The 26,363-nt window shown below is 41.4% G+C and overlaps 1 protein-coding gene across 2 annotated transcripts in view; it reads right to left on the bottom strand.

Moving 5' to 3' along the window:
* DCP1B (decapping mRNA 1B) overlaps window positions 1–9,873 on the bottom strand; it is a 59,279-nt gene extending 49,406 nt beyond the window's left edge. Inside the window, exons 1-2 of one of the 2 annotated variants that reach the window (XM_025400908.1) lie at window positions 9,621–9,873; window positions 2,973–3,013 (exon numbers count right to left, since the gene is read on the bottom strand). In XM_025400908.1, the coding sequence (XP_025256693.1) occupies window positions 2,973–3,013; window positions 9,621–9,770 (191 nt within the window). In that variant the 5' untranslated portion in view covers window positions 9,771–9,873. Of the gene's footprint in view, window positions 1–2,972; window positions 3,014–9,539 lie in introns of both variants that reach the window. The other variant, XM_025400907.1, reaches the window with a different exon arrangement.
* Window positions 9,874–26,363: the final 16,490 nt, after the last annotated feature.

The raw sequence follows: 26,363 nt of genomic DNA, 5'->3' as shown, positions 1-26,363 counted from the left end.
TTTTTTCTGTCACTTCTCCGAGAGTAATAATACCTGTTGTGAGAAATGAGTGAGAATGGACCCTGTGCGCACGGCACGTAGTACAGTTCAACCCTATGGCTTTTGTTGTAAACTTCAGAATCCTCAAGAGCGCTCATACTCTATTGACTAAACCTGCTTGGGGGCATGCTCCGGCGCTCTGGATGTTCGGGAGCATAATGGAGACGAATACGCCAATGGTTCTTGGGTACTCCACTGCTTTTCCGAGACTGTAAAGAACCTCACCTCCTTGTCACCGAGTATGCTGGCCTTGCCTCCCATTCCTTCCTTCCCCCTCCCATTGTTGCCTCCACTGGAACAGACCTTCCTCCCCTGCAGCTGAGCTCCCTCCTGCCCGGCACACACAGACCTCCATCATGCCCACACTTTGCCCCCAGTGGGCCTCTCTGTGCTGTTCTAGTCCTGCTTTTATCTTTCTCGCTGACTCCTCTGTATCCTTGCTGGCCCTCAAACCTAACCATAAACCCTCATCGGTTCCACTTTACACTCACTCCTCCAGGGAACAGCTTTCTTTCATGGCTTCAACTACCAAACTACTTCAGACAACTCCAAACCATCTCCAGCCCTGCCCTTACTCTGAGGGGCTGGACACCTCCACCCGAATGTCCTGCTACCAATCCAGATCATTACTTCAAAGTAAAATGAGGGCTGATCCTCAAACCATATTCTTGACCTCCTGTCTTTCTGTTCCACCAATGCTCCTGTCATTCTCAATCTTCCATGTTCAAAATATTGTCATTTTAAAAATTTCACCATTGCAATGCCCTTTCCATTTCAATTTCTATTATTCTTTTTTTTTTTTTTTTTTTTTTTTTTTGAGACGGAGTCTTGCTCTGTCGCCCAGGCTGGAGTGCAGTGGCGCGATCTCGGCTCACTGCAAGCTCCGCCTCCCGGGTTCCCGCCATTCTCCTGCCTCAGCCTCCCGAGTAGCTGGGACTACAGGCGTCGCCACTTCGCCCGGCTAGTTTTTTTCTATTTTTTAATAGAGACGGGGTTTCACCGTGTTAGCCAGGATGGTCTCGATCTCCTGACCTCGTGATCCGCCCGTCTCGGCCTCCCAAAGTGCTGGGATTACAGGCTTGAGCCACCGCGCCCGGCCCTCAATTTCTATTATTCTAATCCCAACTCTCATCATTTCATATCTACTCCACTGCAATAATCTTCTCACTGTCCTGACTCCAATTTCTTCCAGAACCAGTGCATCCCCATGAAGTTAACACACTGACTTTCCCCACACATTTTCTCTATTACGCTCCTGTTCGTAAGCCTTCAATAACTTCCTACTGCTAAGAAAATAAATCTCAAAATCCAGAGTCTGCCATTCCAAGTCAGCAAATCTCTTTACACTTGCTAACTACCACAAACCAGTATAAGCCCTCTGCACCACATCTCCCTCACTGGCCCTTTTACACACCAGGTTCTATGCCTCTGCTTTTGCCATTCTTCCTGCTGAGACTGCCTTCCCTCTCCTCTATGCAAGCTAAGTTCTACCATATTCCTGAGGCCCAATTCAAGACCCATCACTCTATAAAGCAGGGGTATCCAATGTTTTGGCCTCCCTGGGATACCCTGGAAGGGGAAGAATTGTCTTGGGCCACACATAAAATACACTAACAATAGCTGATGAGCTTAAAAAAAAATCTTCTAATGTTTTAAAAAAGTTTACAAATTTCTGTCAGGCTACATTCAAAGCCATCCCGGGCCACATTTGTCCAGCGGGCCACGGGTTGGACAAGCTTGCTATAAAGCCTTCCACGATCACAGCAGTCCATTCATTGCTCAGAATCTATCCACTGGCACTTGGGGTACTCTATCCTGTATTGTGGCTTACCATAAACATGGATATATGTAGAAAGAAAATACACTTGTGTGTGTATGTTTCCTGTCTCCCCAGTGAAACTGATACCCCTAGAAAGGTTTATATTAGGCCTTTTAATTTCATCTTTGTACCCCCAATGAAGGTGATGACCTTTCGCTATGACATTTTATGTGAATGTTTATGTGAATGAAAAGTTTATTTGTTGAGCCAATATACATAATGTATGTCTCTATATGCACTTGTAATTTGATATTAATAATATAACAAGAAATGACTAAAAACATGAGCTTATTAAATCTATCCTGAAACATATTCTGTTAACTAGACAATGGAGGACTAAAAGACATCTTCAATTCTGGATCACGCTTTTTTAAAGAGTCGGTGGTGGGAGAAAAATGATCAACGGCCAGGCGCGGTGGCTCACGCCTGTAATCCCAGCACTTTGGGAGGCTGAGGCGGGTGGATCACAAGGTCAGGAGTTTGAGACCAGCCTGACCAACATGGTGAAACCTCCGTCTCTACTAAAAATACAAAAAAAATTAGCCAGGCATAGTGGCGTGCGCCTGTAATCCCAGCTACTCAAGAGGCTGAGGCTGGAGAATCACTTGAACTCAGGAGGCAGAGGTTGCAGTGAGCTGAGAGTTGTGATCGTGCCACTGCACTCCAGCCTTGGCAACTGAGCGAGACTCCATCTCAAAAAAATAAATAAATAAAAATGATCAATGAAACCCTTTTCCAAATATTAACTGAACAATCTAGTATTTCTCATAGTGTTCTTCTAGCTCCTGGCCAATGCATTATATTCAAGAACTTTGTGCCATTCATTTGAATCAAAGAATATTTAATCTATTTTAAACAGTGCTCAGTCAATGATTTAAGTTCATCTATATTGAAGTTTAAATTATATTCTGAAATTAGTATTCATCACAACATACCCGGTGACATTATTCAGTATTTATTCCCTTCTTCATGTCAACTAATAACTTCAAAACTGAGATTTAATTCTTTTACTTCTTTTTGAAATAAAACTGCATGCACTTGAAGAGTGACACAATTGAGCTAAAATATTATCTCAAAGATTGTTAGTTTCTTTATAAAAGTGAAACACTCTTACCTTGTATAAACAAATAAGGTTCCTTCCACATCAGTTTTCTCCTAAACAATAAAAACAAAACACACAAGACATGTATGTTCTCCTCATTCACAAAGGTATAAAACAACTTCTCATGGAATAGGAATTATATCCAACTTCAAGCAGGTGAAACTGCAATGGGCCAAATACACCCAACATGAGGCGTGATTCTCAGGAAAAGGAGAAAGCAAGCTCTGGGCCATCAGTGTGCCTCTGCAGACTAGGCAGCAGGAAGCAGGCTTTCTTCTGTCATTTACAAAATAAACCATCATTATCTCTCTTTACCAAATACAGGGAGAGCAACATACCTCTAGCTGAAACGACGAGAAAGTAAGTGTGCTACGTGGATTTAATTAGAAAGAAGAGCGCTGCCTTTTTCTCCAGCCACCACACTGGGTATGGAGCAAGCTGCAGACATCACTGGTGTCTGCATTTCACTATTCTTCATTTTGTTTTCCTGGTTCATTTTCTCTTGCCATATCCAGTCACTTAGGAGAGCAGATGATCTGTCAATAACTCTACTTTAGCTGCTAGATAGAGAGGGCAATGATGGCCACAGAGTTCTCAGATGAATCAGTCACCTACTTAGTGTAGTCTATTTACAGTCAAGGTCTGCCCCGAGATCCCTGAAGTAAAGTTACACAAGTACCACCAAGTTAGGACTCAAGAAATTTGCCTGAGAAAATCCGGGAGAGGTGGTAAAGTTAAAATGATGCTTCAACTAGTTCATTTGACATTTCTTTTCCATTTCTCCAAAGGCAGGAAGCCGGGCCATTATGATAATATTCATCCATATAATGCATACTAAAAAACATACATGTAACTATCCAGGTGTTTGATTAACCAGTAACCAAGCCTATTGTAATTCAGAATTTAAAATGTACTTCTGCAATTTACATGGTTTAATTTCAGCATTCTATTTAAACCCCTGATATTTTATTATTAATATTCATGACCATAATCATTCAAAATTTAAGTACTCTATAATTTGGGTGAAAAATACGCCCTTTTAAAAAAAAAGTGTAATGTCAAAACAGCAATTTTTAAAAGGCACACAAGGCATGATCCTTTCACATGCTCAAGCAATTTCAGCCAATTTCTCATTCACTTTAGTTCAGTGGGCCTCAAAGTGTTATCCCCAGATCAGCGGCATCAGCATCACCTGGAACTTACTAGACCTGCAAGTGCTTGGGCTCCTACCCAAACCTACGGAATCAGCAACGCTGGGGATGGTGCTCAGCAATCTGGTTTTCATTAACCTGTCCCGGTGATTCTGATGTATGCCAGTCTGAGAGCCACTCACTGCCTCAGCTCAACAACATACTCTCTGCCCATGAAATTATATTACAAGTCCTGAAAACAAAATCCATTATGGCACAAATCGTATCAAGTTATTATCAAGAGTAAATGGCTATAAAAAATCATTACTTAGTAACAAAATTTTTAATCTCAAGATGTTTATTATTATGGAATATGAAATTATAAATAAAGAATTTAGACTAGGTACAGTGGCTCATGTCTGTAATCCCAGCACTCAGGGAGGCCGAGACAGAAGGATCACTTGTGGCCAGGAGTTCAGTTTGAGACCAGCCTGGGCAACATAGTGAGACCCTGTCTCTACAAAACAAAAATTTTTTTAATTAGCCAGGTGTGATGACACATGCCTGTAGTCTCAGCTACTCAGGAGGCTGAGGAGGGAGGATGGCTTCAGCCCAGGAGTCTGAGGCTACAGTGAGCTATGATTGTACCACTGCATTCCAGCCTGGGCAACAGAGGGAGACCCTGTCTCTTATAAATAAATAAATAAATAAATAAATAAATAAATAAATGACGAAACAACTTTAGCCAGTTTTTTCCCTAACATATAAGCATAGGTAAGAAAGTCAGGGACTTCATCCTTAAACTAGATCCACTATAAAGTTTGTATAAATCACTACCACATACTGTGCAACATATCCTGATTTCTGAAATGTGGCTCATTTGCCCCTGTACTTTGAAAAATATCCAAGTCAAAATGAAAAAATATATATACAGAAACATTACTTATCTTTCTTTGAAAACAAACGTGGTTAATTCCTATCTGTTGACAAATGTATATCCTGAGTGTACTTTAAGCACTAAGAATTACTTAAACCCAAACCACTAAGGTATTAATCAGGAAAATGGCCCCTACAGTACAGTAAATGCTACCTGAACAAATTTTTGGCTGTCCCTAAAGTTTAAATGATTCAGTCAGCATGTATTCACAAGTCCACAAAGCATTTAAAAATAAATTTGTAAAAACTAAGTATTTGGTATTACCCATTATATTGTCAGGAAACTGAGCCAAGATACAGGTGACAGAACTAGGACTTTGCAGAACCTCTATGTACCGTCAGGATCACGCCCCACAAGATCAAAACACTCTCCTGGTATTCCAGTATTTGACTTTGGACTGTTTCATCTTAGAGATCCGAATCAGGATATCTATATACAGCACACATAAAACTAAATAGCTTCTGACTTGTTTCCTTTCTTCCTTGATGTAACAGAAATTCTCTTAATTAAAAAAAAAAAAAAAAAAAAACCTTTAATGCCACATTTTAGTTTTTAAAATTCCAAGGTCAGAAATGTAAAAGGCATGCTTCTCCTAAAATTAATCTGTCACTTAAAACAAGCAATTGTCAAAACTAAGATTTTTATTTTTATTTTTTTTGAGACGGAGTCTCGCTCTGCCGCCCAGGCTGGAGTGCAGTGGCCGGATCTCAGCTCACTGCAAGCTCCAGCTCCCGGGTTCACTCCATTCTCCTGCCTCAGCCTCCCAAGTAGCTGGGACTACAGGCGCCCGCCACCACGCCCAGCTAGTTTTTTGTATTTTTAGTAGAGACAGGGTTTCACCGTGTTAGCCAGGATGGTCTCGATCTCCTGACCTCGTGATCCGCCCGTCTCGGCCTCCCAAAGTGCTGGGATTACAGGCGTGAGCCACCGCGCCCGGCCTTAAGATTTTGATTCAGCATTACACACAAAGAATATGAATTTGTTCATAGAAAGGAGTTGTGTTTCAGTAATCACAACCTGGGACCTATAGTGGGGTTCCTGCCAGATCATGCTGGGCTAATTAGCTTATTATGATATGTCTCAGTTTCTCCATTGAAAAGAGATAACCAGGCCGGGCACGGTGGCTTACACCTGTAATCCCAGCACTTTGGGAGTCCGAGGCAGGCGGATCACCTGAGGTCAGGAGTTTGAGACCAGCCTGGCCAACAAGGAGAAACCCCGTCTCTACTAAAAATACAAAAATTAGCTGGGCGTGATGGCAGGAGCCTGTAATCCCGCATACTAGGGAGGCTGAGGCAGGAGAATAGCTTGAACCGGGGAGACAGAGGTTGCAGTGAGCCTAGGTTGCGCCATTGCACTCCAGCCTGGGGGACAAGAGCGAGACTTCGTCTCAAAAAAAAAAAAAAAAAGAGATAACCAGCTTACAATACTCAGATCTTTTGATGAAAAAAACGTCAGGTGCTCTATGATACCTGGATAAAAGAGACTTTGAAAATGTACATTTCTGTTCTATTATAGCTGCCCAAATTCATGCATTTTCCTGGCCCCTCCACAGTTATCCAAGGGCAACCAGATTTTTTTTTTCTTTCTGAGCAAAGTCCAGGGTTAGGGATGTGGAGAATAGTTAAAACAAGATTAGATGTTCCTTAGATCCTTTAAGGAGGACTTTTATGTTAAAGTATTAGTTACCAGTCCTGGGGTATTTTAGCTTAAATTTTAAAAGTACAATTTGACAATTTAATATTATATTCTATTATAAAATCTAACAAGTGCTAAAGAAATAAGCAATTCAGAATTCAAAATACTAAAAAACCCAAAATGGAATATAAAATAGTGCTGTTTTGCAAATTTTGGGGACTGCACACTGACACAAAATAGCTCAGCACAATCTCTATTTTAACTTGATTATTCTCAATTAAAATAATCAAAACGTAGGCCTCAACTTATCCTCCCAAATCTCTCTTAATCATGCATGTAGCGTCAGCGTCACCTATGAAGCTTTCAACAATCTCAAATGCCTGGGTCTCATTATCCAGAGGTTTTAGTTTGGCATTTTTCACTTTTAAAAAACTGTGAGTTAATTGGCTACACCAAAAACTTAGAAAACCACTAGCTCGGAACACAACCTCAGTCACTGTAGGGCAGTTTTCAGGCTCAGCTCACCTGGCCTCTATTCTGCAGATGTCCTAACACTCTTTCCTTCAGTGCGACAGCCAAAAACGTCTCCAGACGCTGCCAAATGTCACCTGGGGGCAAAATCAACTCCAGCTGGGAGCCACTGGTCTAAGGACTGACAGCTGGAAAATACCAGGGCTATGGTCTTCAATTGACACACAGGTATTAATATTTTGGAGGGGGGCATCTTTCCTGGCAACAGGGAGAAGATCTAACTCTAAAATTCCTATTCCAGTCATGACATAATCTTTCTTAATCCTTCTTTAAATCAGTTCATTTTCTATACACCTTTCCTTCCTAATTTCTCCTCCTCTGAAAGGCTGAAGTCATTCTTCATCCATTTTCAGGGCAATAAGAATTCCCCTCTTTAACATCTTCCCTGCCTTCTTGTAAATACTTTCTCCTCTCTTCTCAAGAATGTTCTCATATTCTTATTAGGTTTACATTCAAATGGCTCCCACCCAGAGTGACAGCACATGGAGACAGTGGTCATAATTTGTTTGCCTCCAGCAACTGCTCTGCAGCTGAACTAGGTCTCTCTCTTTGTTTTTCTGGCTACGACAGCCTTGAATATTAGAACTTTGAAAGAATGACCTTTTCCTGAGTGAATTATACCGTCTGAAGGCAACATGTCCAGCAAGCAGGAAAACATAACTCCTGTAAATAATGCATTGTGACACATCTGCTTTTTGATGAGGCTTTAGGTATCTAATAAACATCTGTAACTATCTTAAAAGGTATCTATCACATAGATAACGGTCAAAAGCCTACAGGAAACAACTATTATTCAAGAGAAATGCTCTACTTTCTTTATATTAATAGTTTCTCAGGATGCTCCAGACTCGAATCCCAGTGTCAAGTCAATTTACACAACTATACATCTCTGGTCCTCATCTCTCTACTATGGAATTAACTTTTACAGGATTATAACATTATGCCTTTGGCATTTTTCTACACAGCAGCAAAACAGCCTTATGTAGAATATCTTCATATATACTTTTAATTACCATGGAGGAAACTGTCTACTATGTTGCTCAATGTTCTTTATGTAAAGACCTAGATGACAAATGCCCCTGGAAACTAGGGGGAAATAACCTTTCTCCTGATTAAGTGGTAGGCTTTCTATTACAGAAGAATGAATATTAAAGAGCTCTTCCTGTTCTCCTTTTGAGTTTGGCTACTAGGAGCGCAGACCTAAATTCTTTGCCCCATTCCTGTAAATTTCCTCTGTTAAGAACTTTGGGCAAAACTGTTTGTCTATCCCATTCTTGCTTGCTTTTTTATTTTTATGTTAATGATTTTCAGGTGAGTTTTTACTACAGGCTGCTGAACTACACTGGAGATAAGCAGGCTGATGAATGTGGGTGTTAAAAAAAAAAACAAGAGTTGTTCAACATGGATGTTTTCCTTGCTTAAGTTCTGATGTTTATACAACCGACTTGAAGAACACAAAAAGTTTATCTGAAATCCATTCATCAAGGCTAAGTTCTCCATACTGTTTTGTAACTTATTTTAAAATGATGGATATCATATATGTGATATTTAATGGGCAATATATAATGGATGATGAATATTATTTGGACAAAAATCATTATGAGGAAAGAAAGAAAATTACATCTCTCTACATTCGAGTGGGTGGGTTACAAAATTACAAGCAGCAATTCCTGTAACAGGATTCCAGTGTTCTAGGCTTCTACCCCATTCTAACTGTGAGGACAATGAAACTTCATTCCATTACCATTTATTGGGACTCTGCTTTGAGAAGAGCACTAAAATAATCTGGCTCCCAAATGGCCTCCAATATCAAACTTGGTGGGCTGTCGTATAATAATCCTCCCAAGAGCATCAGCCTCCTTCTAAGTGTTGGACCCTGCCCCATTTTGTCTTTTATTTGACGAGGTTGGCTCTTTTCTTGGCGTTTCCCTAGTTTACAACTTGCAGATTTCTCCCCTTCTATCAAGTTTTGATTTCTCTTTGTCCTATCTAAGACTGACATTCCAAAATCAGAACTCTGCACTTTTATTCATCTGCTGTCCCTGCCTCCCCCATAGCCACAGATTCACTGTAACAGAACTCTGCTTTACTGTCTCGAGCACATCGGTCTTCCGACCTTAAGGCATCAGGTCCTTCCTTTCCTTCGGCTCTCAGGGTGCGGTACCCGATCGGTCTGGTCTCCCAGCGTTGGGTACGTTAGAGATTTAAGTCTTTTCCCCAACTCCAGGTAGCTCCACAGATCCGCCTCCCTTCCCCCAAACCCCCGGGAGCGCATCTCCACAACTTCGGCCTCAGGCCCCAGATCCACCCACCTCCAGGGCGTCAACGTCTCCTCCCCCTCACCGGGTCCTCAAGTCCTGAGTCTGACGCCCCCCGCCTCCACCCCAACCCTGCTCTGCACTGCTCCGCCGCGTCCGCACGCACCCACTCGTTGGCCCGATGGCCGAAGGTGTACAGAGCCACCTGGCTGGCCACGTCCACGATGCGGTTGATATAGGGGTCGTGGCGCTGCAGGGCCGCTAGGCTGATGTCGCGCCCCTTCCCCACCAGGCCGCCTGCCGCCACGGCTGCCATCTTCCCTCCCTCCCCGACATAGGCACGGGGCTCTTGGAAGCCACTCTCAATAGATCGCAGAACGAGCGAGCTGCTTCGCTACCAAGAAGCCACGGCGACCACAAGGCCCGGGAGGCGTTTTCCGGCTCCAGTCACCCACACCCTCCCGCCCGCCGACTGACGCAAGGCCTCACTAATCGATGGCCGCGCTCCGCCCACTGAGGATCGTTGCCACTGGCAACGACAAGCCCAGGCCTGCCCTCTGCATCCCGTTTCTTTCTCCAAGAGCTGTTTTTCTTCACGCTCGAGCCTTTGAGCTGTGTGCGCGGTAGGACTTCCTTCTTGGATGTGTTCGACGCCTTGGCATATCTTTTCTTTGGCGCTTCAGTGATCAGACCTATCACAATAAATAAGCCTCGAGCATCAAGAACTCTGAAGAGAAAGAGAACTGAATTGATTTCTGAATGCGCTAACACCCAGTGGTTCTCAAAGTGTGGTGTGGTCCTGGAACCCCTTGGGAGTTTCTGAGACCCTTTCAAAGGATCTACAAGGTCAAAAAAAAAAAAAAAAAAAAAATTTGATGACAATGCTAAGACTTATTTGACTTGTTCACTGTGGTGACGTTTTGCAGACAATGGCGGTTAAAAGTGCTGGTGGCTTAACCCGATCATGGCAGGGACACCAAACTGTATTGCTAGTGAAAGTACGCACGCGTCACTAACCTGCATTCTCAGTTAAAAAAAAAAAAAAAAGCTAGAGAGCCAGTGTCACCTGATGGTGTTCTTGATAAGCAGTAAAAATTATAAATTTTATTGAAGCTTAATCCTTGGGTACCATTCTTTTTAGTATTCTGCATGAAAAAATAGGAAATAGGCATAAAGCACGTCTGCTACAAAATGAAGTGTGTCATACTTGTCTCTAGGAAAATACTTCTGTGCTTGAGTTGTGGGCCGAATTCATGTTTTTTTTTTTATTTTCATAAAACATTTTACTTGAAAGAAAGATGGGCAAACTATGATTATTCAAACAGGTACTTGACAGACATTTTCCTGAAAATAAATAAAGTGTGCCTGTCACTTTCAGGAAAACAAGGGACAATTACTGCTGCCAATGATAATTTTTAAGCCTTCAAGCCAGAATGAAAAGTTTAGAAAATGTGTATCTGCTGCCATGAGCTTGACAACGTCTCAATATTTAACGTTTTTTTCCTGATGAGATCAATGATGATATTAATGAGTGCAATTTTAACAAATCTTGTGTAATGGAAAGTGTCAGTATCTCAGAGATCTGCTTAACTCAGTGGTCCAATATTTTCCAAATGACCGATGTCTCATGCTACATAATCATGCACAGGCAAAAGATCCATTCCAGGACAAGGTGGACTAATGGATTTTTAATGTAACAGTATGAAAAGTTAATAGGATTTCAGATAGTACATTGCAGCTAAGCTTTGAGAAACTCCAGCTTGTCAAGTTTTGGTATATTGTCCAAAAAGAATATCCACAGTTATCTGAAAAAGTCTATTAAAATATCCATCTCTTTTCCAACTACATTATCTACATATGAGGCCAGAGTTTCTTCATATACTCCAAACAAAACACACATAGCCCGGCCTCTTTAAAGTTATTTTTAATTTCCAACGTGGTAAATATAGGTAGATATAACTCATATAAACAAAAGTTCTCTGAGGGAGTCCTTAATATTTTTTAAGAGTGGGCCAGGTGCAGTGGCTCACGCCTATAATCTCAGCACTTTGAGAGGCTGAGGCGGGCAGATCACAAGGTCAGGAGTTCAAGACCAGCCTGGCCAACATGGTGAAACCCTGTCTCTACTAAAATTACAAAAATTAACTGGGCGTGGTGGTGGGCACCTGTAATCCCAGCTACTTGGGAGACTGAGGCAGGAGAATCGCTTGAACCCGGGAGGCAGAGGTTGCAGTGAGCCGAGATCCTGCCTCTGTACTCCAGCCTGGGTGATAGAGACTCCATCTCAAAACTAAATAAATAAATAAAAAGTAATTTAAGAAACGATTTTTAAGAGTGTAAAGGGGTCTTGAGACTAAAAAGTTGAGAACGGTTGATCTAAACCATTTATCTAGCATTAAATATTAGAACAACTGTGCAGACATTATGACATTCATAAATTCTTACCTATTTGATATAGAAATATCATAGATATGGCACACATGCCCTGTCATAATAATATGTTGCAATATAATCTTTGCAGTCACAATTCAATTGTACTGAAATTCTTGGTTAAGCTGCGTTTTGTAGTCTCAGTCCTGTTGATTCCCAAGCCTAACTTCCCAGTGGGGAAGAATATAGCAACGGCTTTCAAAGACCTTTTTTTGACTGAGGCTGGGGTTATTTGCAGTCTGACCCAGAACATATGTTTATATATTTATACCTGATATTAACTAGAATAAATGTTTCATGAAACAATACTAAGTGATACAGACATTTTTTAAATTGCTGTTTGTGACTTTGTAAATTGATTTCATGATCAACTAATGGATTGTGACCTGCAGTTTGAAAAACACAGGGCTACAGCAACTGAACAACTACACAAAGCTGACTAGACAACTTTCCATGTTAGTTCACTGCCTTTTTCCAGCGTTACTGACCTGTTTGCTCTTCATCGCATACGTGCTTCCAAAAACGAGTCTAATTTGTAATATGGACAATGGAGAATTTTGTGATTAACACTTGAACTAGTCACACTCTCTCACTTGATTAGCTGTTCTAATTTGGATTTTTCAGCATGAACCCACAGATTCTACTTTGCATTTCCCTCATACATATAATGAGGCCTTGCTTTTCTTTTGTCTGTTAAGTTCCATGATCCTTACACAGATCATTTTCCAGTCTTTCCATCTTTAAAGTGTAAGGAATAGATTGTGGCCTCCAAAGAATGAATTGCTTTGAGCTCAGTAGAGAAGACAGGCAGTATGGGGGCCGTGGTAAAAGCTTAAAAGTTCATAAACCAAAAGTGCATTCGGGTCTTGGTGATCTGTATGACTACAACTGCAGAGCATTTACTGAGTGCTCACTTGATGAAATTCATTAATTCTTCTTGATTTATTGTTGCTTCTTGTGTCTGTGCTGAAATTACATGGTCATGTCATCTCCGGTCTTTGATCTCACTGATGAGTAAGATGAAAATACCCTTACTGTGCTTATGGGAAAGATTTCACACATGTGAACAACATGCCAATATGATGCTTAGTAGAGAAGGGTTGATTTTTTGTGTGTTGAGAGTTAATGAAACAACCCACCTTCTGTTCCAACCTCCTTGTATCTGAACTCTTTTCTCCCAAGTATCTCACACATTCCCATCCCTGTACCTTCGCCCATCTGTCTTCTTAGCTTGGAATGACCTTTTCCTGGAAAACTCACCTCCTGTCTTCTCCCATACACTCCTTTCAGCCTGTGAATCCTGAGTGCAGTCTGTTGTGATTTTTCTTCTGGCACTGAACTCACTTTATCCTGACTTAGACTTATTTCTTTACTATGTTACATATACTTTTTTTTCCAGTTCTTAAAAAAAAAGAGTCACTGTAATAAAAGAGAATTGTTATAGAAAATCTAGTCTGAAAACGTTATTGCAATTGAACAAGAAATGTAGCTTTGAGTTTCTTGACAGATAAGCAAAAAGGAGGAAATAGTATGTTTCATAAATTTTTATTTATTTATTTATTTATTTATTTATTTATTTATTTATTTTTGAGACAGGGTTTTTCTCTGTTGCCCAGGCTGGAGTGCAGTGGCAGGATCACAGCTCACTGCAGCCTTGACCTCCTAGGTTCAAGCAGTCCTCCCACCCTAGCCTCCCAGGTAGCTGGGACCACAGGCGGATGCTACCATGCCCAGCCAATGTTTTTTATATTTTGTAGTGATGGGGTCTCATTATGTTGCTCAGACTGGAGATGTTATTTTATTTATTTATTTTTTTGAGACGGAGTCTCGCCCTGTCGCCCAGGCTGGAGTGCAGTGGCGCGATCTTCGCTCATTGCAAGCTCCACCTCCCGGGTTCACACCATTCTCCTGCCTCAGCTTCCCGAGTAGCTGGGACTACAGGTGCCCGCCACCACGCCTGGCTAGTTTTTTGTATTTTTAGTAGAGACAGGGTTTCACCGTGTTAGCCAGGATGTTCTCCATCTCCTGACCTCGTGATCCACCCGCCTCGGCCTCCCAAAGTGCTGGGATTACAGGCGTGAGCCACCGCGCCCGGCCGGAGATGTTATTTTTTATGTGCTTATCACCCGTATAGTCTCCCTAGCACTTGGTCCAATGCCTTGTGCATAATAGAGATTCAATAAATGCTTATTCTTTCGAACTAAACCCTGAGTTAGTGGAATTTACTCATTAAATGTCAGCATTTTTTAAAGAGCTCATGATTTATGAAATAATGAAATCCAAGTTGGGATAAAAGAACATATAATAGCAAGTCCTGATCTCTCAGATTTTACATTCTAAGGGAGATAGAAAAAAATGGAAAGGTTTTTGGTTTTTTAACTTTCAAACAAAAAACTCTTGAAGATGAGACATCATACTCAGAGAAAAAAGATAAATAATGTTGCAGTGACTTCAGCATTGCCGTATTGTTCATCTCCTCGGCCCACAGAGCTTTATTTTTTTTATTCTTTTTTCTGCCCCCCAAAGTCCTAAAGCTCTGACCTTCTAGGATGACGCCAGCCTTCTGCCTTCTTTCTATTTGAATAATCTGTGTTTGTAAAACCAGGTCATCATCACTTATCCAAATATACTAAGTTGCAGGCTCGATATTAGTAAAAGACCATTTCAAATAGGCAAATTCTTTTTTAATCCATGTAACTTCCATTTCTGTTGGCGTCCAGAGTGCTGGCGCACTTCCACTGTGTTTCCATAAGCCTCGTCATGATACCTTGGACAAATATTGGTAACTTCGGGTTTCATAATTATATTATAATTGTCATTATGAGATTAAATATATGCTCACACTTGGTTTTATAAAGTTGCATACTGCAATTTAAAACAAGTTTGTAGTATGATTAAGAAAAAAATAATGTTTGGGTCTGGGGTTTTTATACCATGGCGATGACTGAGTAAGACAAAATTCAGCACCTAATCAATTAAGATAATTGTAAGAAGACAGTATGTTTAGATTCTTTGAAAATCAGAATATAATTGAAAACTGGTTTTGTAGGTGTGAATGAATGTTTGCATGCAAATATGGATTGACTATATCATAATTTTAAAACACAAATACATGATCTGCTTTATTAGTCCTCTTTGTTGTATAAATACCCTCTAAGTCTGACATTTGTCTTGTAGCAGAATATGTTAGAATGAAGAGGAAGAGAGGAGCTTCCAGGATGCCCCTAAGAATTTGTGATTCTGAGATGACTTAAACAGCCTCTGATGCTGTGCTTTTGCCATGTGTATGAGTTGCCCTTTTTTTGCTAGGAATTTTATTCCAAAGGATGATACAAGTGAAGAATTAACTCCTTCTCCCTATGGAGGAGAACAGTTTGAAGCAGTGTGTTATCAGTTGTTTTCAATGCATGGTTCATTTATTTTTCTAAGCAGCAGCGCACAGTAGAAAGGGCACCCCCCTGGAAAGGGAAACTAGTTTCACCTCTTTCTATCTATGTGACATTCAACCAATGACCTCACCTATACCTTGGGGAACATAATATTTGCTCTGCCAATTTCACTGGGTAAATGAGATCAAGTGAGAAAATGTACCAGAAAAAGCTTTGCAATCTGTACAATGTTCTGCAAATGAAAAAAAAAAACAAAAACAAAAACAAAAAACTATTATAATTAGTAGTAGTAAGAGTATTGCTATCTTCATCATGATTATTATTAGTTTCATGACCAGTATTATTCTTTCTAATAGAAGCCCAGAAGGGATACTTTTAGTCCAATTACCCAATTAGTGTTCAAATAAAAAAAAATTCTGCATAAGTGACAAAGAATATGTCAATTTCTAAGGCAGCACATTCCCAATATTTTTATACAATAAAGGATGCAAGTTAAAACATACTTATCAGAAACTTCACAGAGGAAGATAAAATATAGGAGACATAGCTCTTTGTTCTGCAAGGTTGTACAAAGAGGTTACAATTTGAAACAATTGTTTGGAAGCCAGAGCAGAATGAGAAGGGGCAAATATGGGGTGAAGATTGGGTGATGTGAGGAAGGCAGACATCTCCCAGGGGGGCTTTTGCTAGGGTAAGAGGTAACCTATACCTTTGAAAAGGTCAGAAATTCTCCAGTCTGGGCCTTATAGCTCCCTGGACTAGACCTCTGTTAACTTGACCTGGAGCGGGGTTGGCGTAATTAGATCTTTTTGGAATGGAGAGACCACTCGTGAATTGACCACTTGTGAATTTTCTCTTTTGATCTCTCTTTGCTTCTCTCTGCCAGTCCTACGAAATCTATTAATTTTAGTGTCACTGTCAGAAGTCAGGTGAAGGCATAGTGGGTCTAGAGGATCTCTACAATAGCTACTTCTTTTGATTTGTTTCTTTGTGTTTCTGGGCATCATCCTAAGATATGAGGAAGTACTTTTAATTCCACATGAAGAAATCATGGGCTTAAAATGCAAAGATCTGATGCTGCTACCCAATGTCCATGAGTCTCAGTCAAAGTAATCAGTCATTTGATTACCAAGAGGGAGAAAAAGATATTAAGACAGAGGAAGTAGAAGTCGGACACAGTGGCTCACGCCTGTAATCCCTGCACTTTGGGAGTCTGAGACAAGTGGATCACCTGAGGTCAGGAGTTCGAGACCAGTCTTGCCAACATGGCGAAACCCCGTCTCTACTAAGAATACAAAAAATTAGCCAGATATGGCAGTGGGCGTCTGCCCGCTACTTGGGAGGCTGAGGCAGGAGAATCCCTTGAACCTGGGACACGAAGGTTGCAGGGAGCCAAGATCGCGTCACTGCAGTCCGGCCTGGGAGATTAGAGCGAAACCCCATCTCAAAAAAAGTAAAAATAAAAAAATAAAGGAGGAAGTAGAAACTGCAGAAGACAAATCTCTGTTTCATTCTCAGTGTACCATGGAAAGGACAATGGAAGTTGCTTGCCATGCCTCTGAAAACACAAGCAGCTCTGTGTCACATTATTGAGGAAGATGTTATTGGATGTGGCTGATTTCACATAAAGGAGCCTTGTCCTAGGACATGGAGGAGTGTTGAGGGTTGTCACCAGATTGTCTTTCACATTAACTAGGTGTGTGCTAGCTGATTCATTATCATAGCACCAAGATCATAGAGGGATGACTTGAATGATTATCTGCTTTGAGCAAAGAACACACAGTTCTAGGCAAGTCACGTCACTTCTCTGTGTAATAAAGAGATTGAATTAGAAGAGTGCTACCCAGCTACAGATTCCGTGGTTCTCTATTAAGCTACCTCCATTCATATCAAATGCATATCAAATCTTTACAAACATGTAGATAAGCCCAGAAACAATACTGAATGATTTGTTTAAGGGAACATCTCACACTGAAATTATGTCAGGGAAGCAGCCCATTAAAGACTTTTTAATGTTAAATCAAAACTGAGGGCTGAAAAGCCTTTCTTCTTCCGTGTGTTGTGTTCCCTCATGCTCCAAGGAAAGCTGTTGTGGGGAGGAAGGAATATTTCCTCTTGCCATGCTGTAGGCAGCTTCCTGCCCGGATGGATGGGCTCTCGTTGTAGATTGCTAATCCAGGTGAAATGAGTATTTCAAATCACCTATGATGATTTGCATGGCAGTCTGTAAGAAGCAGTTGGGAAAGAGTGTCAGAGACTCCTTGGTGGAATGCGTTTGAAGAATTTCGTAATTACTTATTGTTCTTACAACCTACTATGTTAGCTTTCCACTTTGTCATTGATTTTTCTCTTTTTAAACTGATGTACGAAGCCCCAAAGGTAATTGGGCTGCAAAACATTGTGCTAAACTAACCTTAAGTCCAAGATGAGAGGCTTTGGAAAAATACTTGGCTTGGTCAGGGGCTAGAACTCTAGTAGTGGGGACAAGAGGGTAGAGGGATGAAGGGGAGGTATAGTATCTACTTCTATAATGCTGAGATTTGAGAATATTTCCTTACCCAGTCCCTCAAGCCTATCATACATATTCTATATTGGGTTGACAAACTACAGTTCACAGGCTAAATCTGGCCCTCTGCCTGTTGTGTAAATAAAGTTTTATTAGAACACAGCCATGCTCATTGAATTGTCTATGGCTGTTTGCACCCTGCAACAGCAGAGTTGAGTAGTTGCAACAGAGACCATGTGATCTGCAAAGCCTAAAATATTTACTATCTAGTCCTTTACAGAAAAAGGTTTTTGGCCTATATTATTTAAACAACTCAATACATAAGTTATACTGAGGACTTTCTACATGCTTAGTCGGCAACCAGTTTGTGCACATTGTAAATACACAATAGATTGGAAGCCCAGTTTCTATTCTCAAGGAATTTAAAATGTAGTTGAGGAGACAAAGACTAGCATACATGAAAAAATAGTGAACAGTGAAAGGCAATGTATAATCAAGGGTTCGACTGTGATGTACAGGCAAGTACCAGAATTTGGAGAAAAGGAAGGTGGATCAGTGAGACCTCTAGTAGTTGGGGAAAGCAATATTTAATATAAAAAGTTCCAGGACACAATAAGAGCTTGGTTGCTCCCTTGAGATCCATTGTAATTGGATTTGACCTGTATTTCCACTCCAGTGTCATTTAAATCACTGTTATTTTTGGCCTTGTGCTTAGAAGACACCTAAATGACCAGAAATATTTCTGAGTGACTTTAGCTGACTGATTTTCCTGGGATTTGGGATTCCTTCAATCTCCCTAAACTACAGAAAATTAAATCTAGCCATAGTGGCATAATGTCTTTCTCTTTTGAAGACAATACAGCAAAATGATTGCAAGCATGAGCTCTGCAGTGAAAGAAACCCAAGTTTCAATCTCCCTCTAGCTGTGTAACCTTGGGGAGACTCTAAAGCTCTGGGCCTCAGTTTCTTCCTTTACAAAGTAGAGACAACAATAATGGCAACCTGCTAGGGTTATTGTGATAACTAGATCATATAAGGCCTGTGACGTGTTTAGAATATAAAGTGCCTGCCTGGTATGAAGAGGTCTCCATGAATGTTTAGTTATTGGTCATTGCTCCTGAGAATAGCAAGGTTTACATCCTGCACAAAAGAGTCATACTTACTTCCGGAACAAAAATTAGTACTTTATCATTTATAAAGGCACTTACAACAAAATGTACTAATGTAAAGCGAAGAATTACTGCTCCCCATTATTTGGTTTACTAATGGTTACAATTCTTAATTTTTAACATATCGCCATTGCCAGGCCCCTGATTTATTTCTGTGATGTCCTTGGGGATCTTGGGACCAGGAGCATGATGCAAAAAACGCAGATACAGATCTCCACTCTGATACTAATGCAGGAATCTTGGGGGTTTTCAGGACCCGTAGTGACTATCTTTGGAGGTAAGGCAGAGGGCAGTGGTACCAGCCTTGTGGGCTGGGAGGCAGCATCTGCAGGTTCTCACCGATTTCTGTGGTTATGGAAGAAATTATGTAGAATCCAGACCAGTTTTTCTTATCTCTAATAAGGAGATAATGTTATAACATTTATTTTTGTGCTTGTTGTGAGTATTGCTGAAAGAGCTCTTTGAAACACTTAAGTGTTTTGATGTAATCATAAAATATGAGGCTTTAAAAGTAGGGTTTGAGCATCCACAGAAGGCTCTGTTTTCTCTGTGGATAATGTCTGATGATAACATTGTTTTCTGTTTTCCTTGAGGTAATTTGAAGATTAAAGGGCAGGGTGTTTTCCACATTTCCTGTTGGTAATAAACAGCCCTCTCCCCGTGCTTTGACCTTCCCCCGCTGCTATGGAGACTCCTAGGAGCAGTGACCAGGACTGCAGCCAGCCAGGCCCGTGTTGTTAACACGGCTGACTCTGTGGGCCTTCAGTATTAGTGTATTTATAAACAACCCCAAACACTGAAACCACTGTTTGGTTTTGTTCGCTCTTTTAAAAAATTACATGGACTTTAGAAGAAAACAACAAACTGTCAGAAAAATAGGCATCTCTCTCTTTTTTTTTTTAACCCAAATAAGCCAGTGTTTAGTCTATAATGGGAGAGTTCTTACAATAAGCATAGCAACTCATGGCTCAGCACTTCCCCGTGGAGTAGAGAGCAAGTATTTCTTATTCGCTTATGCGATAACCTTTACATTTAATCACTTGTCTATTCAGTGAATATTTATTAAGCTCTTACCATGAGACAGGCACTGGGTAGGAGCTGGGAATATTGCAGGGAACAAGACAGGCACATTCCCTGCCCTCCTAGAGCTTAGAGTCTCACCGGGAAAATGGACACATAAACAGGGAATCGAAATAAAGTGGGGTGAGTGTGAAAAGTTTGGGATGCTACAGGAGCATGGCAGACCCACCAGAGGCTCCAGTTTCTTTAAATGAATTGCCAAGTGTATCGACCTGAAGACACTGTACATCCTGTCTTTGTGCCTAGACCAGGGTGGAATGGTCCTAAGAATTAGAGGCTGGTCTCAGTTATTCTTGGACATAAGACTTTTCTGGTTGGTTTGAGCTTTAGGCCTTAGAGAGGAGCCAGAGACTTGTTTGGGTAGTGCCATAGGTGTCATCCTAAAGCCACCTTGGTCCCCACTGGCCTTGAAGCTAGTCAGACTAGGAGCCTCCCAAGAGCACTGGGAATGGGAGCAATCCCTTCCTACTCGTGGACTGGCAGGTCTCGGCCCAGCGATTCACCTGTGCAAATAGTACATCCTTGAACCACCAGTAGTTTTTACCTGCTCAGCTTTCTCTTGTTCTCCTTCTTGGAGTTTCCTTTCCCAAGAAAACAGACTGGATCTTCTGCTTCTCCAAACCCATCCCTCTGAGGCAAGGCTGAGAAGACCATGTTGGTCAATGAAAGGGCTAGTTTACCAGCCAGGGGACTCTGCTGTACTCTCTCTCCCTTTACTTGGTGCCGAAAGACCATCCTCAATTAGGGCTGACAAGGAGCACCCACTTGGCTACATTTATCCTCCTTATTCTTCTTAAGAAGCTATAGCTTTTACTTGCTGTACAGCATCTAACAAAATAGGGCCGTTAGCTTATCCCAGCCCCAAGTTTTCTGTAGTGGAGGCTGAAAACTTCAGGGGAAAGCTGTCTGGAGTCAGATGTGGAGAGTCTAGGAGTCCCCTGTTTGCCAGGGCCTAACGTGGGAAGTGGAGGAAGGGCAGGGATAATTTGTAGGCATTCAAGCTAGAATTATTGCCAAGATAGGTGGCTTCAGCCACCTCTTGGTATAGAAGAGACTGAAGCACAGAGAAGTGGCTTTTGGGAGGATACAATGGCTTAGAATAGAGAGAGAGCCTAGAGCAAAAGTTCTCAACCCTGGCCATGCTTTAAAATTGCTGGAAGACATTTAAAAAGAAGCCCCAGTGGCCAGGGCTCATCTAGAGGAGTTAATAGGATTCTGAGGTTGGGCCCTGGTCAGTCTCAAAGTGATGCAAACAGCAGGCAGGATGGAGAACCACTGCCTGGTCGGCAGCCTCTGCGCTTCCTGGGTTCAGATCTGGTTCAGCTAGTATGGGAACTTGGGCAGTTCACTTGTCCTAGGTTAACCTCAGCTTCCTGCTCTATAAAATGAAGTTGCTAATCACATCTATTTGGTAAGATGATTTTTGAGGATTAAACAGGAAACTACAAATAAAGCACCTGGGACATATCAAGCACTTAATAAATACAAATCACTGACTTTGTCATTTGGTAATGACAGAACAGGACTAGACTTCAGGTCTCCGATTTGCAGGCAATGCTCTTTCTACCACGAGGATTTATCAAGGCTTATGATGATCAGTTCAGTGGGAAATGGGGTGCTCCCTCTTTAAAAGAATTCCCTTTATTAAAAAAGACATGAATGACTTCATTTCTTGGTTCGGTGTCTCCTGGTTGAAATCATTCATATATTTGTTCATTTGTTTGTTCTTTGATTTGACAAACATTTGTTGAGTGTCTTATTAGGTGTCAAGTACTTATCAGGTCCTGAGTACTATCTAAATATCATCAGTACAACAAAATAAATGCAGACCCTACCTTCCAGGAGCTTACAGTTTAATGGAGGAGATACACTAAAACTAACTATTATACAATGTGTCAATGAATTGATTATGACAATGGGTTTGTTTAAAACATTTCTTTCCTTCCTTCCTTCCTTCCTTCCTTCCTTCCTTCCTTCCTTCCTTCCTTCCTTCCTTCCCTCCCTCCCTTCTTTCCTCCCTCCCTTCTTTCCTCCCTCCCTTCTTTCCTCCCTCCCTCCCTCCCTCCTTCCTTTCTCTCTCTCTCTCTCTCTCTCTCTTTCTTGAGATGAACTTTTGCTCTTGTTGCCCAGGCTGGAGTGCAATGGCACAATCTCAGCTCACTGCAACCTCCGCCTCCCGAGTTCAAGCAATTCTCCTGCCTTGGCCTCTCGAGTAGTTGGGATTACAGGTGCCCGCCACCATGCCTAGCTAAGTTTTTGTGGTTTTAGTAGAGACAGGGTTTCGCCATGTTGCCCAGGCTGGTCTCAAACTCCTGACCTCAGGTGATCTGCTTGTCTCGGCCTCCCAAAGTGCTGGCATTACAGGCGTGAGCCACCGTGCCTGCCTGTTTAAAACATTTCAAGAACAGTACCTGATCTACCAGGCAATCTGGGTGACCAAAATCCTAATAGAGTTTTGGGATTACCTAAGGTGCCAGACACTGGCTTTACCCACAGACCTTCTGATGTAATTGACGCAGGATGTGGCCTGGGCATTGAGGTTTTTTAAAGCTCCCAGGTAATTATAATGTACCTCCAAGCCTGGGAAGCACTGGCTTAGAAGCTTCCTGTTCCTTAAGGATAGAGCCAACTCTGGAAAGATAGGCTGCAGCTGGGTGGTTAGGAGTCTTCTGGGACTACGCTTGGACTTTGGGAATTTGGAGTTTATTCTCTAGGCAATGAAGTACAGTGACAAGTCTTTAAAAGGGGAAGTGACATCAAAGTTTCAGAAAGGTAATTCTGACTACAATTTAGACAGTTGGAAAGGCGGGACACAGGGTAATTGTTAGGAGGAAGAGATGACACCGAAGGCCTACATGAGACTGGGATGGTGGCATTCCGATGCTAGGTAGCAGCAGAAACCCGGGCACACGGGGGAAAAAACAGAATAAGAGCAACTAAAATGTTCTGCTTCTGCTGGTTTCCAGCTTTGAAATTTAATGGTGGCCTTGTTAGTAATCATCTAAAGAATTCAGTTAGTACTTATTAGCTTGGTTGTAAATGGGGACAGTCCCTTCAAGAGCTCTCAAGCATTTGAGGGTTTCAGAATGATAGAGATAATTGATCACCCTTAAAAAATAAAAGAACTCGACTGGGCGTGGTGGCTCACGCCTGTAATCCCAGCACTTTGGGAGGCCGAGGCAGGCGGATCACGAGGTCAGGAGATCGAGACCATCCTGGCGAACACGGTGAAACCCCGTCTCTACTGAAAATACAAAAAAATTAGCCGGGTGTGGTGGCGGCACCTGTGGTCCCAGCTTCTAGGGAGGCTGAGGCAGGAGAATGGCAGGAACCCGGGAGGCGGAGCTTGCAGTGAGCTGAGATTGCGCCACTGCACTCCAGCCTGGGCGACAGAGCAAGACTCTGTCTCAAAAAATAAATAAATAAAAAAATAAAAATAAAAGAACTCAGTTAGCTTTTACAGTTACCCAGTTAATTTTGTAGACCATTAAGCTTCCAGATAGAATTTTTCACAGGAGGTGAGGGGAGAAGAGATGGTCTGGCTGCTTAGACTCCAATTACCTGGATAATTGCCAGATACCCACTAAACATGGTGATGTAAGCATGGTTTCAGTCAATGTATCTTTTTCTCTGTTTTTTTTGTTTTTGTTTTTGTTTTTTTTTCTGATCTAATGCCTCTACTGATAAAAATATATTTTCACTATTATTGGTTCTGTGGAGCTAGTATGACCGTGGTAGTGAGAGGACTGGATTCATTTGCCTTGTGCTCCATCAGAGTCAGCTGTCGGTGTGTCCTCATGCCAGACTCATCGTAATTAGGAAGGAGGCAGAAAAGGCAAGAAGAGCCCAGCGGGAGGCTCTCATTTTGGCTTGAAGGCAGTAGCACCACAAATAAGAAAAATCACTGCTTGCCTTCTACACCGACTCAACACAACACTCTTGTGTCTACCAATGGGAGGTTCGGAATATTTTTTTACAACCTTTGAAAACATAAAAACCATTCTTAGCTCAAGGGACATAGGAAAACAGGCCACAGGGCAGAGTTTGCAGACCCGCGGTCTAAACAATTAACAGAACAATCAATCAAGCCCGGATGTGTCACATTTGCTGATCTCCCTGTTGTAAATACTCTCACGATGACTTGATTTCAGAATCTCTACGTAAACTCGGCTGCATGGGGAGTTAGGGAGAGTCGTGCAGTGGTTTACCATCGTGTGCTATTTCCACCACGCAGAGCATAGGCTAACGGGTGTGATAAGCAACCTTGAGAGCAAAGGGAATGGTAAAATGTAGTAAAATAATTAGGAAGGAAGGAGTTTTTGAGTATTTATTCCCTTTGTTTCTACTATGATTTATTTAATTGTAAGTTTACATAATTTAGTTTTTATACTGGCCATGTTGAACAATCGGCTGGCAAAATTTCTGAAAATTTTACAATGTTCTCTCACAAACTGGTACAAGCTGGCTCCAGTACACCACGGCTGGAGAGGGGAAGCTAGAATGCTGAGAGGCAGTCAGGATGAAAGCAACAGAGCAAGGGAAGCTGAAGTTTATGGTTGTGGATGAGCACTTCCCCCATCACCTGGGATGGAGCCACGCGTGGGCATTGCACAGGGCAGCAGCCGATGATGGGACAGAGCTGATTCAGGCCCTCTGTCTTAAGAAGCATGACTCAACTAATTTGGGAAGAAAACTCACTTCAGTTGACCAGTACCTGGCGGGGACAGGGAACTTGACTTAATATATAGTAAATCTGATTATAAAAATAGAGTACTGTGCTCAAAATTTACATGTGAGTAGAACGATCGTGAGTGATAGAGAAGATAGAAGTTTTCCCTTACCATAACATTGGATTTTCTTTCCAAACCTAGCTCTCCTACAAACATGCAAATAAACTGCACCAGCTGAAGAAGTGGTCCCAAGGTTTTATTTTAAAAAAAAATTTAACCCTTCCTTAAACGCTATCTAATGAGGCAGCAAAATGTGTCACTCTCCCTTAACAGATGGGATTCTGATGGCTGCTGTTAAAGGGGAAAAAAGAGAATCCAAACTGGGTGACTCCTTGAGTTAGATCTTTGGCTCTGAACTCTGTGAGTCTATGGTTTGATAGGTTGGCAGGGCAAAGGGAAAAGCAGAGATTGAGCTGACTAAGGATTAGAAATGGAATCTGGAGCTGGGTACAGTGGCTCACACCTGTAATCCCGATACTTTGGGAGGTTGAGGTGGGAAGATCATTTGAGCCCAGAAGTTCAAGACCAGCCTGGGCAATATAGTGAGATCCCATCACTACAAAAAAATATTTTTAAAAAGTAGCTGGGTGTGGTGGTACGTGCCTATGGTACCAGCCACTCAGGAGGCTGAGGCAGATCACTTGAGCCCAGGAGTGCAAGGCTGCAGTGAGCAATGATCATGCCACCTTACTGTACCCTAGCCCACAAAGCAAGACCCTGTATCTAAAATAAAAATAAAAAAGAAAGAAGAGAGAGAGAGAAAGGAAGAAAAAGAAAGAAAGAAAAAGAAAGAAAGAAAGAAAGAAAGAAAGAAAAGAAAGAAAGAAAGAAAGAAAAAGAAAGAGAAGAAAAGAGAAAAGAAAAGAAAGAGAATCTGGATGACTTCTAAGATAACATGGTATTTTTGAGGAAGAAAGAAAGAAAGAAAGAAAAGAGAAGAAAAGAGAAAAGAAAAGAAAGAGAGAATCTGGATGACTTCTAACGTAACATGGTATTTTTGAGAGGGGATACTGTTACCTATAGCAGTCATTTGATTTACTCACTGATTGATTTAGTTTTTAGTGTCCATAATACGTTAAGTATTTTAAAATATGAAATATGTACCTACGTGTATTTAATATTTATGACTTAATTGAATCCTTAAGATATCAGTGGTAGATGGCTTTCTGTTTCTATTTATTTCTCATGTTTTTAAACTTTCTGCAGGGAGGAACCATTTGTTAAATTTCTTTTTATGTTTCTTACTATGCAGCATTGTACCATGAATATGGAGGGTGAGCTTTAAAATAGTAGTAAAGACAAATGTTAAAAGGTATACATTTCTTTCAGAGAACTTTTTCGCTCTCTTTCTCTGAGAGTGTGTGTGTATCTCCTGTGTCTCTCTTTCCCTCTCTCACGTGCACACTTATGTGCACACATGTGCACACACATGCATACACACACTTCTCTTGGAAACTGAAAGAGGCAGGAATATGATACCATTAACAAATGCTCTTTGGTGGACAGCAATAATAATAACTGCTAACTTTCACTGAGGACTACTTATGTGCCAGATACCATGTGAAGCACTTTGCTGGTATTAGATCACCAAAACCTCAGAAAAAC

Source organism: Theropithecus gelada, chromosome 11, assembly GCF_003255815.1.
Source record: "Theropithecus gelada isolate Dixy chromosome 11, Tgel_1.0, whole genome shotgun sequence".
Lineage (NCBI taxonomy): Eukaryota > Metazoa > Chordata > Mammalia > Primates > Cercopithecidae > Theropithecus > Theropithecus gelada.
The sequence above is the reverse complement of the archived record's forward strand: the minus strand, read 5'-3'. Positions and strand labels throughout refer to the sequence as shown.